This window comes from Danaus plexippus, chromosome 7 (genome assembly GCF_018135715.1).
Source record: "Danaus plexippus chromosome 7, MEX_DaPlex, whole genome shotgun sequence".
In the NCBI taxonomy this organism is placed as follows: Eukaryota; Metazoa; Arthropoda; class Insecta; order Lepidoptera; family Nymphalidae; genus Danaus; species Danaus plexippus.
In genome coordinates this window covers 7986594-8005280 of record NC_083541.1, presented here as the reverse complement: position 1 = coordinate 8005280, position 18687 = coordinate 7986594, and the positions used below count along the sequence as shown (strand labels likewise).

Below are 18687 nucleotides of genomic sequence, written 5' to 3'. Positions count from 1 at the left end.
TCACACGCGAAGGTTGCGGTTAAAAATCGGAGTCGGGTATTGAAATTCGGACATATATATTAACTAGCTGATGCCCGCGGATCCGCCCGCTCTTCGCATAACCATATATAAAAAACTGAAAATTGACCATAACTTCTTTTTGCCTTAACCGATTTTGACGAAACAAAGTTAGACAATGCTCCTAATTATATGTAATCCAACTGTGAAAACCGCGTTCAAATCCGTTGAGTAGTTTTGAAGTTAAAACGTACCAGACAGACAGACAGACAAAAATTCCAAAAATTTTTTTTTTGTTTGTACGACTTTTTTTAATTGCCTGCTATCAGTTTTCTGGAAAATATTTAATGTCCAGACATTCGATTTTTACTCTTATTATATGTATATTGATACCGGATTTGCCTTTTTTCTGTTTATTAATTAAAGTTAGGTGACTATGTAAACACAAAACAAATTTTCTCAAATATTATGCGATGTTTTTTATCGCCACATTGACAGGTTTCCCGGCGAGGAGTCTGCGCAGACTTCGGGTTAGTGGTGGTGTTTATCCACGAACAACGGTGGAAATATTTGTCATTAGATTCGTTCGCTGCAAGTTCCTCGTCCGCGTCCGTTCCTCCGCCGGGCCGGGGCCGAGAGGGCCGAATGAAACATCATCGAAATACAAAACAGTTTTATTGTAGAGCGCGGCGCTGCCCGCCGCACTCAGCCCCGAGGTAAATGCAACTTCATATTAGTGTGAACGCGCGCCCGCCGCCTCCCTTCACTTGAAGATCTTCCCCTGGTTGAAGGGCCGGCCCTGCTTGTCGCAGCCGCTCCATGCGAAGTATTGCTGCACCAGCTGCTTGGTCTCGTCGCTGGACGGATCCAGTTTCTTCCAGTCGTACGACTCGTAGTCGATCTGGAACGTTTCAGACCAAAACATTAATTTCAACTACGTTACTCACGTGTCCGCTGCGTGTGTGACAAACGCCCGCGCTCGCCGCTGCGCACATAATATGAGTGTAGCGTGCCTTTTACTTTCCCACGATTACAATCGCGACCATCCAACGAAATATCAAACCCTAAGCTCTGTACATAAAATATTCCTATCAAGTCCGACCTGCCAGTCAGGGCTGAGCGTGAAGGCGAGCTGGTCTCCGCGCCAAACCCACACGCCGGAGATGGAGGAGTCGTCGTCCTTTCCGAAGAGACACACGGACGAGAAGGCCTGCTTGCGCATCTTGTCCAGGCGCTGGAACATACCTGCGGGACCAACGGAAGAACCTCTCTATAGCACAGACATGCATCCACTCGTCATAGTCTTGTGCAAGTGACTGAATATTAGCATTAATCAAACTGTTTTTGGAATTCACTTCTCGTCTTTTTACTCCACATTAAGCGCCCGAGATCAGCTCACGAGACGTGAACTCGGGAAGTGACTCTCGAACACGATCTCTGTGAGCGTTCTCGGGGAGTTGTTTGACAACGGTTAATATTGGAGGAAGACGATGAGGCTGACTGAGGAGTGGTGTCCGTACCCGTGATGAGGTTACAGCTCATGAACACTTTAGACAGCTCCTCGGGGTACTTGTACTCGGCGAACCAGATGGAGTAGTGCTGAGGATCGAACTTCTCCCAGAAGTAAGGGATGGACACGGCCTCGTCCTCGTTGGAGTAGCAGCGCTTGAAGTCGTCCATGTTGAATGTTCTGGAACAAACAACACCTCGTTAAGGTCAGGATCATGAATCTACAACTTGGAGTTGGGAAACTCGCTACCGTCTACATCAATCCTTAAGGATAGACATAGTTGCCGACCCACAAACTGTCTGGCAAGGGAATGTCTAGACATTATACACAGAAGTGAATAGTCACCTCTGTGTATAATGTCTAGAATAAAAAATAATTGTATAATAATTAAAGGGTTCATACAAACAATAGCTTGTTTAAAACACAAAACTTCTATGAAGTCTTCACCCACCCCTTGGGGAGAGAGTCGAATGGGTCCTTGGACTCCTTGGGCTTGTCATCAAACTCGTCGTCGGCTGGAGGAGCTGGTTTCTCTTCTTTTTCCTTCTTCTTTGGTTGTTCCTTCTTCTCAGATTTTTTATCTTTCTTGGCTCCATCCTGCTGTAACACAATCACACATTCAAATATTCTACATCAATTGAAACCACCATCCTGAAATAATAGCAAATGGGTATAAACTTGGCTTCTCATTCATTTCTTGTACGACTAAAACAATACGCTCACCAATGGCTTTTTCGTCCAGAAAGTTGCTAAGCTGGGATTTTTGAAATTTTATAACTCAAAGTCAAAATTGAGTGCATCTTTTGAATGGTATATGGTATGGTAATAAAGTCAAAGTAAATTTGATGTTAGAAGTCATAAGGTCAATGACCCTGATTAAGAATTTCCACCATATACTGAGTTGCATATTACTCGTAGTGGCTCGGTGTTGATCAAGAATAATACGACTTCAAGTGTAATGTCGGCAGATCAGTTATTATACTGGCTTCAGTCATTCCGTCTTGTGACTTAACATAATACACATATTATTAGTAAACTAAATGTTTATTGAAGACTACACTCCAAAGATAATAATTTTTAATTTTTATATTACTATATCTGTGGGTGTAAGGCTGACGCCTTGATTTATTTATGATAATATATCTCATAAAACTTTTCTAAGTAATCCGAGAGTGTTGTACCTTCTTGCTGAGCTCCTGGTACTTCTTGGCGTCGTAGACGGGCGGCGCGGCGGCCAGCGACACAGACCCCACCACGGCGGACACCTGAGGCTGGTGAGACATGGTCAGGAACCAACGACACACATTCACCAGCGATGAGCGGACGGACGGGTCCAGCACGTGCTGAGGACACGGGCACGAAAGTTAGAAACACACAGAGATAGTGACGACGGGAGAGACCAAACGGACACGAGCAATAAGATATTCTTAAGACAAACATTACATGAGTGTGGACGAAGTTCTAGAACAATGATAAACAAAAATATTAGTGTATGAACCTGGAAGGCGTGTATCAATGTCGAGAAGACGATGATGTCAGCGAGAGTGACCCGCTCCGACACCAGGAACGTGCGGGTGAGCAGGTGCTCGTCCAACACCTTGAGGGCGGCCAGCAGGTCGGACTTTGCACGCTCCACATTCTACAAACATATATATATATAAGTTAAAATTATCACTTCTCTGTGCAAAATGCTATTTATGTACTTATACATATTAGTACTAGAGTAAAGTTAAAGTTAGAGATATCAGGGTATAGCTTTAAGCTTCAAATGTTAAGTTTAATAAGCCTACCACTTTATTGAACTGCATGATGCCCAGGTAGGGGAAGACCCAGGCGCAGGCCGCGGGCAGCAGCTCTCCGTCCGCCCAGGACGCCCACTGGAACACGGCCGCCTGAGACGCCACATCCGACCCTCGGAGGGCGGCGTTAGACACTAAACAAACACTTCATATAATTAAACCTTATACTTTATTATATTACACAGGTCGATGAAAGAAGTCGAACACAGCCTAGTCAGATGACGTTTTAAACACAAATAATTAAAAAGAATTACAGACGATTTGATAACCTCTTCCGTTTTTGGAGTCGGTTGAAAACTAGCCATTCCCAACAATAGTAAGATATTAAAAATGTACGCATATATTATTTATATCGAAGGTAAAAATTAAAACATTTTTAAAAAGCTTTCAAGTTATGGCTTTACAACATTAGAATAAAGTTTGGTTAAATATAGAACGTATTGAGAGGCTGAGGTGTCATTTTTAAGGTTAATGAATGTTATCACGGACTCACCATAATAAGCGATGGCGTTGCTCTCGGTGAGCAGAACTTTCCCATCGGCACTTTCATAGGCTGGCACCTAAAATAGTTCGCAATCATTACACGTCACCGTCAAAAACATCTGGATGATAATAGTCGACACTTCACTACGAGGCTTTTCATTCTATCACTCACTTTTCCGGCTGGGAATTTCTTGAGGAATTCGCTTGACTTATTAGTTTCCCCGAACACGAAATTGGGGGCTACTTTCACGTCAGCTCCGGAATACTGTGCGGCTATCAAAGCCTTATAAGCACGGAAATTTTCCGGATAAGTATAAAGTACCTACAGAAAATAAAAGTGAACCAGGTTAGTTTGTCAAATATAAGATTACAGTAAGTTAGCAATTGCTTTTTAAAGCACGGATCGCAAAGATATTTCTAAATATAAGAAAACACACCCCGGCTGCCATGGTTGAGGTCTATACAGAAAGAGAGCGTTGACAGCGAGGGGGCGGGCTGCTGTAACGTGACATTGACACTCAATATAAAGGTACGTATCCACTTACAAACTTTTGGATTACAACTGTAAATTTAATTCAAAATAATCCCCAAATGTTGGAAACCGTTTCAAATGATATCAAGGCGTCTTCACCAGAGGTATTTCATCATTTACTATTTGTTAATTGAAGTGAAAATAATACCGCCTCAAATTTTCATCCATAATTGTATATCGCAATTTTTCCTCCTGCAAAGTAGAATGTCAAAGGCAGATGCGTAGAGCAGCTAAATTTATAATGGCGATACTAATAGCACGAATTAGCTAGCTTTGGAAGTGTTTATATCCCTGCTCAGTGCAATAAAATTAGTATGTGCGATTAAATATTTTATCGGCAACAAATTAATTATCAGTCTCACTTTCCGTTTAGAAAGTCAAGATTCGAAGGTCTCATAAAAGCTTACAATACTTTATATTTTAAAAAGCCCCTAAGAACCTACGGAACGTTAACTTGTCAGTTCATGTGATAAATACACGTGATAATCTTTTCTTGCCATCTAATATTTTCAATTTAGTATATTCATAGAAAGTAGGGAACAATTTGTTAATGGAAGTGTGCACAGCACTAGGATTGGTAATTTTTCTTAGTGGATAACAAACTTAAAGTAGGAATAGGATTTATTTACTAATTGAAAACACGCTTCCAAATTGTTGATTATTATTTTAAAAAATGTATTAATTTAGTAACAATAGTTTTATATGTCGTTGTTATATTATTATTTACACATATTTTGACAAAATTGGATCACCAATATGACTGCTGCTCCATTTTATTTTAAATATCACTTCAGGTTTCTCATATTTTATTATCTGTATATTTTAATATTATCTGTCATTTTTATTTAGATCGATTCTCAATGGTCTGTTCTTTAGAGACGTCGTATAAAATTTATAATTATTGATATATTTCGTATTTCTTTAGAAAATTGTAATTAGTTTCATTATTTGTTACGATTACTTAAGCAAGTGTTATAAAAAAGCCTTGACAATGGTAAGAGACATCTGCTCTATGTAAATATTAAGACTAATATTTTTTAAGGTCTCAGTTCTGCATATAATTCTTTACATATAAATCGATTATTTAAGCCCAATACTTATTTTAAAATAGTTAACAGCAAAACATTTTAGGGTATCTATTTAATTTAATTTATGGAAACAAGATAATATTTTCACAGTAGAATAAAAGTAAGCAATAATTTTTCAGGGCAATGAAAACTCTATCCCTATGGAACTGTGTTCAAACTGTGAGTATGCTCAACTGCTGCAACCTTCCTCTTCGCCCTTATGTCATTGTTTTACTTGCCTTCGGAAATTGTTTCATTGCATACTAATAACCATTTTCAATAAGTTTTATAAATAAGAGAATCTTGCTATCTTTAAATGGAATTTATTTATTTTTGTAATGGTTAGCGTAATTTTCAATATTTTCTACTCTCTGGCTCCAGTCCTCGTAATAATTGATAGCATCCCTTGTGAGAGGAAACAAGTAGAGATATTTTTTGAGTGCGGAGTAGGGTGTGCAAACGAAGCATAACAAGCGGTTTGTTTCAGCACGTGTTAACTGCATTGATTTTAAGGTGGAGAACTGTGAGTGCGTAGATCACTCGCTGAACTCATCTCGCACCTACACCCCTCATGTCCAGAACTGTTCATGTTTTAAAGTATCAGTAACTAGCAGAGACGAGGAGTTGGCACACAACTGCATTCATTAAATTCATGTGTGTCGTAGGAGGCTTGTGTTAGATTGACTTTAAATGTTGTGCGGCTCACCAGTTTTAGTCAAACGGTGTACTACATGCTTGTAACTGGAAGATTAACTAAAGTTTTATTTGATAACATGTGGCTGGATGTGTATATAGATCTTAGAGACAGCTTATCAACTATGCATTAGCATCAAGGTTTGGGTGTATGTTCTCTGTAGCTGTGTGCCAACTTGTCTACACATAAAATGGTTCTGGACGTTCTAGATGGATGTCATGGCTCATGGCTCGTGCATCCTCATCACAGCGCCTTTAGAGTTACCAACTCATTAGAGTATTGTGAATGTTTGTGACTTCCCATTGTACAGATATGAGGAATGTGTGTGATGGGAGATGTCAGCTATTAAATAAACCGTTAAATCCTAGGTCTTTCTAAAATAATTGAAACTGCACTCAAAATTAAAGCAGACATTGATGAAATGTTTCCTTCAAACACTGTTTGAATCATTTTCTGTTTGTTTTGGTTGATCTTTTCCTGTGACACGCTTGATGTGAGACTGCTGGTATATTTCCGTATCTGACCTCTCTCATTGCTTTGTCTGTTAGTCGTTAGCGGGTAGGCCCTCGGGCGCACACTTCGGTACTGCAACCCTAGGACTTGCTTGACGCACGGGAGTGAAGCGCTTTATATGTTTATCATAGAGCAGGTCTAGTTTCGTTGTCGATGTCGGTTACGGTACGTCACGAACATCATGATGTTTTAAATTCAACAAAATCAGTAATTCCAATTTTAATCGTACACTACAAACAGATCGACCATCACGACAAAGGTCACTGAAAAATCATAGCGATAAAATGTCAAGTACTAAGTAACAGTGCAAATGTAAATCATACAAAGTACCATAAGAAATAGCAATACCGTGCAAGCAGTCACTGCATGCTATGAATATAAGTGTAAGACGCGGCCATGACAGCGGTGTGTGTGTGTGTGTGCTGCAGTCGACGCGGACGAGATCCGCCGTCTGGGCAAGAGGTTCCGTAAGCTGGACTTGGACAACTCCGGCGCCCTGTCCATCGACGAGTTCATGTCCCTGCCGGAGCTGCAGCAGAACCCCCTCGTACAGCGCGTCATTGACATCTTCGACGCGGACGGGAACGGAGAGGTGCGTTCACTCACATTTGTATCGAGGTGTCACTACCCTCCCTAAACATGTTCATCACTACTTGTTCATTAGAGAGATTTCAATGGAAAGTAACATTTCACCTCTATATTAAGGAGCTAAAAAAATTAACTAAAACTATAAAAGGTCTTAATGTCGGTCGGTCGGACGTGAACCGGCTAACGTCGTCGGGCTGTATCTGTGGAGCCTGAGTTAGAAACCATAAATTATCTAAGAATATGATTCATTAACAATCTTAAAAACAATTTTTAAACTATCGTCTGAAAATGCTGGAGAAATTTTTTATTTATTTATATATTTATTAAAAAAAATATATTAATAATTTTGTTTTTTTGACACAACTCTTATCACAAATTATGAAAAGATATGACATCCGAGGAGACACATTTTTTTTATTTTGACACAACTACACAATACTACACGTAACGTACCGGTATCTGTTGACAAAAGACAGAGACGTCCGAGACTCAAATAGAGTTGTTTATTAGAAAAAACACTTCCACATACAGCTAGATACTACACTGTGCATGACGTAGTATACTGTCACTGGTCAAGAGGTCAACATGGGTCTTGCAAATGTTTATGTCTAGCTCCTTGTGTATGATTGGTTTTAATTGCTATTTCTCTTCTCTGTGTGTGTCAGGTGGACTTCAAGGAGTTCATCCAGGGCGTGTCTCAGTTCAGCGTGAAGGGTGACAAGCTGTCCAAGCTGCGGTTCGCGTTCCGCATCTACGATATGGACAACGACGGATACATCTCAAACGGGGAGCTGTTCCAGGTGAAGACACACATTCACCATCACCTCCTCGGGCCGAAGCGCCGTCATCATATCAGATAACTAGTATTTTTGGCTAAAGTGCCAACGGTCCCTGAAGCGCGGACCTTCGTGGCCTTTATCCATCCTCAGCTGGTCCACCGTACTTGAGCGTGCTTATTATATGAGCTACATCCATTGCTTTGGTTCTCTTGTATATAAGGCCATTATCAGTTTCATCAGCCAGAGGGATACTCAACGTCTCTCGCTGGAGTGCACACTGAATTAATATATATTGTTGAACCGACTGACGCTACTCTCTGTTTGATACTCTTATTACTACTTATCATGTACTTACGAGAAATCAAGCTCTTTTGAAGAATCGGAGAACAATCTATCATAAGGTCTGTTAAGTCTGACCATATCTTTGACCTTTCACCATTTCCTGTCTCGTCCTGGGAAGGTTGTCTGGTTTCTTCAAATCAGCTCAAATTCAAGAAATGATAAATTTTACCTCTTTGGTATATGACCACTGTACCTAAAAATCCTAAGTACGATATGCCTTCGATTATGTGCATCTATTAATAATACCCCATTTTAGATAAACTTAAAGATGTCTTTCCTGGAATTCCTCGTCACCGCCACGCTAACGTCATTTCCTTATCGAGGGTATCTCATTAGATACACATGCAATAAAATTACGTGTTATTCTTCTTACACTGACGTCACATGACAGTGGTTCTTGCAATGTTTCTTTACTCAAGATCAAGAGCAAGTCCTCCTTTGTGGAGTAATACTCCTACATCATAATACTCCTATATCATAATACTCCTACATCATAATACTCCTATATCATAATACTCCTACATCATAATACTCCTATATCATAATACTCCTACATCATAATACTCCTATATCATAATACTCCTACATCATAATACTCCTATAACATAATACTCCTACATCATAATACTCCTATATCATAATACTCCTACATCATAATACTCCTATATCATAATACTCCTACATCATAATACTCCTACATCATAATACTCCTACATCATAATACTCCTATATCATAATACTCCTACATCATAATACTCCTACATCATAATACTCCTACATCATAATACTCCTATATCATAATACTCCTACATCATAATACTCCTATATCATAATACTCCTACATCATAATACTCCTATATCATAATACTCCTACATCATAATACTCCTACATCATAATACTCCTACATCATAATACTCCTATATCATAATACTCCTACATCATAATACTCCTATAACATAATACTCCTACATCATAATACTCCTATAACATAATACTCCTACATCATAATACTCCTATATCATAATACTCCTACATCATAATACTCCTATATCACATGGATTTTTCCGGCTTGCGTAAGCTTAGAAGTTTTTAATTTCTCCAAGGAGTATTTGATAACAATGTAAATTTGATTCATCGACCTGTTCCTGGAGAGGTGGCCTCGACAGACGGACAGTGAACTGATCCTATACAATAAGATAAGGTAAAGAAAAAGAAAATTGTATTTTGAAAACTCTTCTACGATATGGTTCGATTAGAAGGTGTGTTATCTTAAGTTGCGTTCGGGTGCTACAGATAATTGTTTCCACGGCTGCAGGTCCTCAAGATGATGGTCGGCAACAACCTGAAGGACACTCAGCTGCAGCAGATCGTGGACAAGACCATTCTGTTCGCGGACCGCGACGAGGACGGGAAGATCTCGTTCGAGGAGTTCTGTAGCGTGGTGGGCAACACGGATATACATAAGAAGATGGTCGTCGACGTGTAAGACGGCCGTCTGCTCCGGGGTCGACGAACTCGCGCCTAGTGCTCGCCCGCACTGGCCGCGGAGGACGCCGGTCCGTCCGTGGCTCGAGCTCGTGCGGACCCCGGACCGTTCCCTTCCCCTCTCACTCCTCGTGTCCATTGGTCCTGGATCTTCTCTCCTAGCTAGAACACTATTCAATTCGCCATTCTTCGCATGACATACGTCACTATAGGCCATACATGTTCACTTTACGTTTTAGGTATACGAAGTTAGATAAACCTTCATCGTAGTCGAGAGATATGTAATTTTATAATTTTGTTGCGATAATATTAATTTGTATTGTTATTTAGTGTTTTACGTTGGAAGCGTAGTCTGTAGGAGTCATCCGCGAGTCGCCGCCGTGGAGACCCGCGCCCGTATCATGATCCCCTCGGACCATCCGTACCTTCTCTACTTTCTCTTATCAGTAGTGAATCGTGTTTGTATCGTGTAACGTTCTTCTTCGTCAAACTCTAGAACATCTCCCGCTCGAAGACATCTCCACGGCGATTCCACAATCTTTTTAACTTTGTCCGAATTTAATACAAATAAAGTAAGTATAAAGATAGCTATTGTTATAATTGTATAATACGAGTGTATCGATCGTCGAGTCATTATTATATTAGCTGTTTATTTCCCATTCATCCTTCCCACCCGACGCCCTCGACCGCTGGACGTAAACGATTCATAGGAGCCTCACACCGTCAGACACCGCGGTCACTGCACTGACCCGCCGGCGCTGGACCGTGGACCTTTACATTCAGCGGCGTTGTCGTGACCCTCTCCCCCTCCCCCAGGTGTCGTGTCCGCTGCGGTGACGTCACCCCTCCCCGCTCCCCCTCCACCCCCGCCCCGCCCCCCGTGCCATACGGACAGCTGTCGTCGGTCGTCGATGGTGAGGAAGTGTTCCGCTCGCAGGTGACACGTCACATTAATGTATGGAGCAGCGAACACACCATCCTAGCATCGGTAACGGTCGCACCGCGATCGGTGTAAAGATTATTTTTAAAATAGAAATGGTACAAATATATGTAAAAATGTATATATTAAATGAAGCGATAGTCTCCCGTCTCCGACCGAGCTGGCTGCCGGCCCGCCGGCGCAAGAGAATCTTTATATCTAGTCACAGTTGTTGAGTTTGGATATTTAACATTATATGTTAGTTTGAGCCTCGCTTCTTAAAGACCTCGTCGACGGTCGACCCGGATGACGTGAAGACGTCGGTGTCGTGTTCAGGACCGCCCACCACCTCCACCCGCCATGAACAGCCCTCCACCCGCCGCCCCCCGCCCGCCGCCTGACTCGGGGATAAGCGAGACTTCGTAATTCGAAAATGAACATCTAGCTATAAAATTGAAGCCTTATTTGAGGGTGCGGCGACATTAAACACTCGACGCGAGTGGAATATAATTTTGTTTTTAATGGTGGCTTTTAACAACCGCGAGTCGAACAATGGAGCGTGCGGGTCATGTGATGTGACATAACGACGGCGTCATTAGCGTCGCCGTCGAGGAACCGCTCCCGAGCGGCCGCGGTGACGTCGGCAGCGGCCAGTGAGTGATGTGTCAGAGCTCAGACCTCTCGTATGACTTGTATGGAGTAGATGTTGTGTTGTCCGTCTTAACTCGGTGGCTAGAGCGTGTCTTTATAAGTCTGTTCTCTCCAGAACCGATTATGTTTAAATAAATTTTCAATTTCATTGTGCATTTTATTTCTTCCCGTGAACCCTTCAAAGAATCGCCGAGTCGGCTGGATGTCAAACAATGAATAATTATGGAAGGATCAAAGGTCAACAGACTATACAAAATAAATAAAGGTTTCTTAAACTAAACCAGTGTATTCATAATTTAAACATCACTATGCAGCTAATTGTATAACAGTAATTTAGACGAATCTCGTAGCGATGCCGAGGAGTTTGGTGTAGTCTGCACCCTTGGCATGCGTTTTCTCTTTGAGGATGGTGCGGAGTATTGTGGGAATGGGCACATGGATCCTGGTGCCGAGGGGAGTTCCATTGTCATCTATTAAAACTACATTGTTGCTATCAAACTTGGGTACTTTGATATTTTGTGTTTGTTTTAACCCCACGAGTATGCCTTTCTTCTTTTGTCCTTTAATGGCTACCATCACTCGGTCACCGATGTATCCTACACCTGCATTAGGTTAAGAAGAATTAAACAATAATCATGTACAGCCTACATAGAACATCTTTATTGCTGTATGTACTATAAGAACTAATAATAATGAATATTCAAGTGTAAGTATCCACTTGAGTGTCACAATAATATGTATATTATATATACTACATATACTTTAATTGGAACAAATAGGTTTTCTAGTTCTTATAAATAATTTTTATTGTAACCAAATAAACATCATTTTAATTTATCGTAATAATAAACATATGTTATGAGGTCAAACTATCATCACATCGTTACAAGCTAGAGAGGTAATAAAGGTTGGATGCATTAACAAAATAAATCTTATTTAAAACATTAATTAGGCCGTATATAGCCATTGTTATAGTAAATTTTCAATTCTAATGACTTACGTTTTTTATTATAAACACAAATAACTTTGGGAGGTTTGCCTTCGGCCATAGCCCGCTTTCCGATTTCAGAATTATCCACTACTCTTAGTCGGGTTAATAATTGAACTTCGTTCAAACATGAAGACGTGTGAAATGCACATGATGGAACTGGATGAAACCTATTTAATAAGTTTCGAAACATTTTAGATGTTTATTTTATCAAAAACTAAGGTTATGTTTTTGACGTTTACGAATGACACCTTAGTTTAGTAACGGAATTTAATGACGGTTTAGTAACGGAAAAGTATCATCTTTGTTTTTTATTTTATCTTTCAACTACATAATTAATTTTATATATATATTTTTTGTAAATATATATATATATATATTGTGAATAAAATTGTTATAAATATGTAAAGATCTTAATATTGTCAATGATTATATAATAATAAGTACGTCTAATGTTCATAAGTTCTGTTTTTGAATGATTTCAGTGTTTACCTACGGTTTACCAACGTTCTCCAGAATTAAAAAAAATAGTAGTGTATAAGTTATGACATGTTATTGAAACAATGACTGCTTGCTTATAAAAACTATCTTTTAAATATAATAATAATGAGCGGAGGAATCAATACAAATAATAAATTAATAATATCACGGGTTTGGTAAATATTATTAAGACAATTTATAAAACTAAATTCATTTTGTGTTAAACAGATTTTTTAAATTATTATATGTAAAAAAAACATATTCTATAGCAAAAACATTTTTAGCAGTATCACGATAGTAATGTAAAAATGAAAATAAATTTAGCGTAATATCAGACTCAGGTAATATTTCTGTTATTTATATTCCACTTAACAATCAATATTCCCGCGTTTTAAATGTGTAACTTACAACAGTTAAACAACAAAGATAACGGAAAAAATTGAGAACACGGAATTATAGTTAGTTTCCTTCATAATTAAAGGAAAGCCAAATATTAACTATATTGCAGATACTGTCGTGTCCTCAAGCATAATTGGAAAGTATTTGTTAGTTTGCACTTATCTATCTGGTTTATTAATTTAAATAAGAAAAGATAATGCTTTGATATATATATATATATATATATATATATATAAAACTACTTTAACTGGTCGACTGCTAACTATTTATTTAAAATTCTTATCACTCTCTTCGTGAATGCTAGTCCGTGTAACGCGGGCGCCGGTACTTTTCGTTCAAATATATATATTTCTATTTATTGATTTCCAATATGTTTGTTTTAACTTCAGTTTTATGTCTTTCCTAAAATTTCTAAAAATTTTTATAACCATTTTTATGTATTTTATTACATTTATTTGTCAATGTTATTAAACAACGGACGGCTGAGTCACTACGTCTGAACACTAAAATATATGAAAGTGAAATTCAATTTACAACGACAGTATTTATAATTACTATATAATCATATGTATATTATATATACATTGATGAATCTGTTGAACAGATCTGCGGTAGTTGTTGTTTTCATCGCGATCTTTGGACGTCAGTGTTGTTGTGATATAACTCACTCTCCGGTGGACACTTGGCCTGTTCGTAATATAATGAATGATAATTTTGTTAGGTCTATATTTTTCCAATCTAGTTTCCTTAAATTAAGTAACCATAAGGTATTGTATATCATAATTAAGATTGTTTATTATTGTATTATCTTTAATAAACTTTACTATAAAGATGTTTTTTTATTATAGAACAGTTGAATCTTTAAAACTTAAAATAATAGATTGTTCCATACGTATTAAATAAGTAAAATGTATTTAACTATTGCTATTTCTTAATGTCAACAAAACCTAAGAATTGTTACAGCGTATGATCGTTTTAATAATGTGTATTGTTGTTAAGAGTTGACAGCTATGAAAGTATTCATACTTATACTAATACATTTTTTCCTATGACAAAGGGATCACATTTCTGTTCGTTCACTTAGGACAGTAATATGGTTGTGTAGTCGAGGTGGCACTACCCCGTGCTGTGATCTCGTTAGCCGAGCGCCAATTTCCTGAGGAAGCCTGTCGTCTTCAATAATATAAAGTTTTCGATGCCTCATTTTTTATCTTGCGGAATCAAAAGCGTATTGATTACGGCCGTCGGTAGCCGCTGAGATGGTATTGATTGAGAGGTCGTTAGAGACGAGTCGAGGCGCGAGTGTTCTCGATTACAGCCGCGGCTTGGATGATTAAAGGCCGTAACCCAATAAGGAGCGCTCGTCGGAACCGAAACAAAAGACCTCCAGCTCGGTTTACGTCATTAGGGCCCGAGGGACGAGCGACGACACCTCAAAGCTTGGGAGCTTTCTGCCTCATACAATGCCTTCATCCGCCGCATTGTGCCGCTGTCCAAACACCGCCCGGCCTCTTCCGGATACATTACACGACGTCTGATTGTCTGAACACAATGCTGTCTTTTAACTCGCTGTCAGAGAATGCCAGTGTTTTGGGTATCGAGCCATTGTGATTAGATAAGATTGAATGACGCCCGAGCGAACGAGACGCCTTCATACGACCCGTTCGGACGTTTCGCACGACACACTCTCGGTTCACCTGCTTTTATCATCTACAAATTTAAAATTCAAGTAATTTCAATTTTTATAATGAATGTTCTTCTTTATTGCTTATATGGAAATTCCATTTCAGATATTAATTTACAATTAATCTATGACTTCGTATCATAATCGGCAATCCTTCAAGTTTCGTAAGTTGTTCTTGGTAGTGTCAGCCGTCGGCCGCGGACTGAGTGACATCAGTATCGCTATTTACTCTGTCAGTTCATGTTTTTAAAGGTAAAAAATATATCTACTATTAAATTAAACTTAAAGGAATGATTTGTGAATAATAAAAATAAAATGAAAATAAATAAAAATCAATTATTTTATTTGAATCATTGTCTTTTCTCTATTTAAAGCTCAAAGTTTGTCTTTGTTGTTTGTCTAGTTTCTTTTTTGCCACAAACTTAAAGTCATTACGTGGAATTATTTAATAATACTTACATTTACAAAATATATGTAGTGTAACGTTAAGGTGGAAAATATTAAAAACGATCGAACCAATAAAAATACTCCTGGATGTTTGTTAGTAAGCTGCATGTGTCTGTGACGTCCCAACTCACTTCTCAGTAACCAAAACAACGAGGTGAGTTTGGTGTGGTCTTCCGCTGGAGTTAATTTCAGAATTTTAGTTTGTTGGCTTCAAGTATCAAGTTAAGTTAAGAAGTTTTATATGGACCTACATACACTCGGCGCGAGTGTTACACGGGCTCACTCACGGACTAAAATACAACATACCTACAGATATTTAACAAGCTCTTTATTAACTTTTATTTAAAGTATATACTATATACATAGTGTATATATTATGTGTAAGTGTGTGTGAGGGTGTGAGGGTGTGAGGGTGTGAGGGTGTGTGGGTGTGTGTTTATTTGTGTTATTTTAATATGTGACTTGGCTAGCCTCTGCACATCTTACGCTTCAGATTCTCGGCTTCCGCTTGCGTCACGTTTGACGGAAAAAATGTTGGCGCCATTTTGAAAGAGGTGGTGAATCAAATAATGGAGAAATAATTTAATCAGCGGCTCTCTGCCGAGCGTCGCTTTTAAGGAGTCGCGTTACGGCGGAGTATGGCTTGTGCGTGTGGTGAAGGGTGGCGAAAAAAGTGCTCGGATGTCGTGTGTGCAGCCGCCTTAATAGGTGGCCCCCTCTCCCCCCACTCGGCCGCGCAGCCCTCACACCCTCCACACCCTCCACACCCCCAGAGACACCCTCGCGAGTCTTTGCGACCGCAAATTGAAATTAAATTGCATAATTCGCGGACGCAGCGGCGTTGTTAGGAATGACTCGTTTTTTCCTCTTAATGAAGTCCATTTAGCGGCGAGTCGTGTCGTGCCGTGTCGTGTCGTGTCGTAGTCGTAATCGCCGTCACGACTGCTGGCTCGCAGCGTGTTGTACTCCAACACTCCCTTAAACGAAATAGCTTTTAAATTGTGTTATAACGACAATTACAATCTTAAATGTCAGCTCTGCCGAGTTTTATTAAGGGATCACAGACGAGCGACGAAGCAGAATATAGAATAAACTTTAGGAACTGACGACGAAGGCCTGGGCGGGTGGACGGACGGATGGATGGTTCGCTGTATGGTACATCATTGCAAGTTTTATTTAAGTACTCTGCCGTTTCAAGAGGCTGTTACTGTAAGCAGTTAATAGTCTGTTAGAGAGCACATTACTTCTAACGCTTGTCGTATTAGTTTTATATAAAGCTATTGTTTTAATAATGTCTTTTTAATATCAGCGGTGAAGGTGAAATAAAACGGTCGCGTGACTTCTGCTACACAAACAATTTAATGGTGAACTAAATTTGCTTATTGTAATTTTTATTTCGAACCTTATCTTTAATTGAATTCTTTAAACGCTAAGTCTTTTATACTTTTGAAAACGTTCAAGAGGAAATAAATGAAGAAAGTCTGAGTTTTGTATACGTAAACAATACTTTGCTGTGTCTGTATTGAGTTGTTCGTTGGTCATGTTATTAAAATATGTTATTACCAGTGCTGGGTGCTGACTGCTGAGTGCTGCAGTCTGGGAATTACAGTTATTCTTTGAAACATTATAGTTATAATATTTGCCTCCGGAGACATAATCATCTGTCGTTTCTTTCCCCTTAAATTTTTTTTTAACTTCAATGAAGGACTTTTCATCTGTGTCTATCATCGTTGTATCACAGAAGGTGTATTTTCCATTCCTTTCCACCTCTCAGTCGCTCTCCGACGACTGCCGACGGACGGACTGGTGTAAGCATCTGACGTCTAAAATCTATTCCTAATGAATTTATAAACTTATAACAATTTACTAAAATGAAATAAACCAATCTTAAGGTCAGATTACATTAAATGTGGATACCAATAATTTTAAGTGTTACAATATACTATTTCTATATATTATCCTGGCACCGACAGTGTGTATAGTACAGTAGGTGAAGTATGAGCTCGTCGTTGAGTTTGATCAGATCCAGACGGTATAAAGTTTTAAGAGTTGCTGAGATGCTGTTAGTAGTAAGGACCATACAGGTAATGTCGCGGTTGCTGGAAGGAAGAAAGGTAACATTATCTGGTATTGAATTTTTAAATTCGTTACTAGAGACTGTAGCTAACAGTAGTGAGGGTAATAGTGATTGTCGCCGTGTACTGTCCGTATGCTGAGTTCCTCGAGATCGGTTCAAACATGGCCATCTACAAAACACGTGATTTGTTGTGTGTATATGTTACGTCATGTGAAAATTGTCTTCAGAGGACAGTATCCTTCCTTCTCTGGTCACGTGTCAGGTTCACCTCTAGCTTCAGACCACGTCACCTGTCCGTTGTAAGCTATTTCTAATTAAGACATCTCTGTTAAATGTCTCACTGTAATAATATCAAAGGCATCTCCCTACTAACACTTATTAAGTTATCATGGCCACCAGTCACTCGTGTGTATATATATGTGAATCAATTAATCGCTTCTTGTCTTTTCATGTTACTATTTTAAAGGTAATTAAAGCATTAAAGCGTGGAATGAGAAGGACACATTCACAGTTCATTATAAATTCGACTTCAAGTGTAACACTTCAGTTTGACATCAGTGGAAGTTACGAGACAATAAGAACGATACATTGAAAGTATCGGTATCTTCGTAATAGTAAAATATATAAAGATGTTGCGGTGTTAAAGAAATCGTCTGCTGCCTTTCTAATATGGTTTATGTATAGAGACGCTTCTTTGATTATAATAAATTTATTTCCTACAGTTTGGACGCCACGCTTCGCGATGAGTTTGTATACGTAAACAATACTTTGTTGTGTCTGTACATTTTTATCACGAGTGAATTTTAAAAAGTTACTGTCGATACTTCTTTAAAGCGACCCGGGCTGTCATCAACATGCCTCTCGTTCTAGTGAGTAGTGCGGTGACGTCGCTGATTCGTGTTTCGACCTTGATTACAAAACAGGTTACATTAGTTTTCGAGAACGATAAATATTTATGCCTAAAACTGTTTTCAGTATAACAACCAGTAGCGTGAAGACGAGAGGGAGTCAGCTCCTCACCTGTAACCAATTGTATGTTTGTTAAGTCTCGCTTTTGAATATGATCTATGTTTATTGCAGATCACTAACTGAGAGCATTACAGCGACCGTTTACTCACTCCATATATAACATGTCTATAAACCTATATCATCACGTCACAGCAACTATCGACAATGAGATATTTTAATTAGTTAAAGATTTAATGTGATTAATTGAAGTTTTCAGCACCTAGTTATGATGTGTGTACAGTGT

The 18687-nt window shown here is 39.0% G+C and overlaps 3 protein-coding genes across 5 annotated transcripts; 1 reads left to right on the top strand and 2 right to left on the bottom strand.

Moving 5' to 3' along the window:
* Positions 1-655: 655 nt before the first annotated feature.
* LOC116770822 (elongation factor 1-gamma) lies at positions 656-4369 on the bottom strand. Of its 2 annotated transcripts, none has more exons than XM_032662445.2 (10): positions 4227-4369; positions 3962-4111; positions 3800-3866; positions 3298-3440; positions 3006-3146; positions 2689-2850; positions 1959-2107; positions 1518-1687; positions 1100-1242; positions 656-898 (listed from the first exon to the last, which is right to left on the bottom strand). In XM_032662445.2, exons 1-10 carry the CDS (start codon positions 4236-4238, stop codon positions 761-763), a joined length of 1275 nt encoding a protein of 424 aa, XP_032518336.1. In that variant the 5' UTR covers positions 4239-4369; the 3' UTR covers positions 656-760. The 2 variants fall into 2 exon arrangements, with proteins under 2 accessions (XP_032518336.1, XP_032518337.1); XM_032662446.2 differs by having other exon boundaries at positions 1959-2104.
* Positions 4370-5160: 791 nt separating this feature from the next.
* LOC116770825 (calcineurin subunit B type 2) lies at positions 5161-11508 on the top strand. Of its 2 annotated transcripts, XM_032662447.2 has the most exons (6): positions 5161-5315; positions 5529-5568; positions 5876-5911; positions 7024-7187; positions 7849-7983; positions 9621-11508. In XM_032662447.2, exons 1-6 carry the CDS (start codon positions 5313-5315, stop codon positions 9789-9791), a joined length of 549 nt encoding a protein of 182 aa, XP_032518338.1. In that variant the 5' UTR covers positions 5161-5312; the 3' UTR covers positions 9792-11508. The 2 variants fall into 2 exon arrangements, with proteins under 2 accessions (XP_032518338.1, XP_032518339.1); XM_032662448.2 differs by lacking the exon at positions 5876-5911.
* LOC116770826 (large ribosomal subunit protein uL14m) lies at positions 11217-12610 on the bottom strand. The gene is made up of 2 exons (XM_032662449.2): positions 12361-12610; positions 11217-11962 (listed from the first exon to the last, which is right to left on the bottom strand). Exons 1-2 carry the CDS (start codon positions 12539-12541, stop codon positions 11694-11696), a joined length of 450 nt encoding a protein of 149 aa, XP_032518340.2. The 5' UTR covers positions 12542-12610; the 3' UTR covers positions 11217-11693.
* Positions 12611-18687: the final 6077 nt, after the last annotated feature.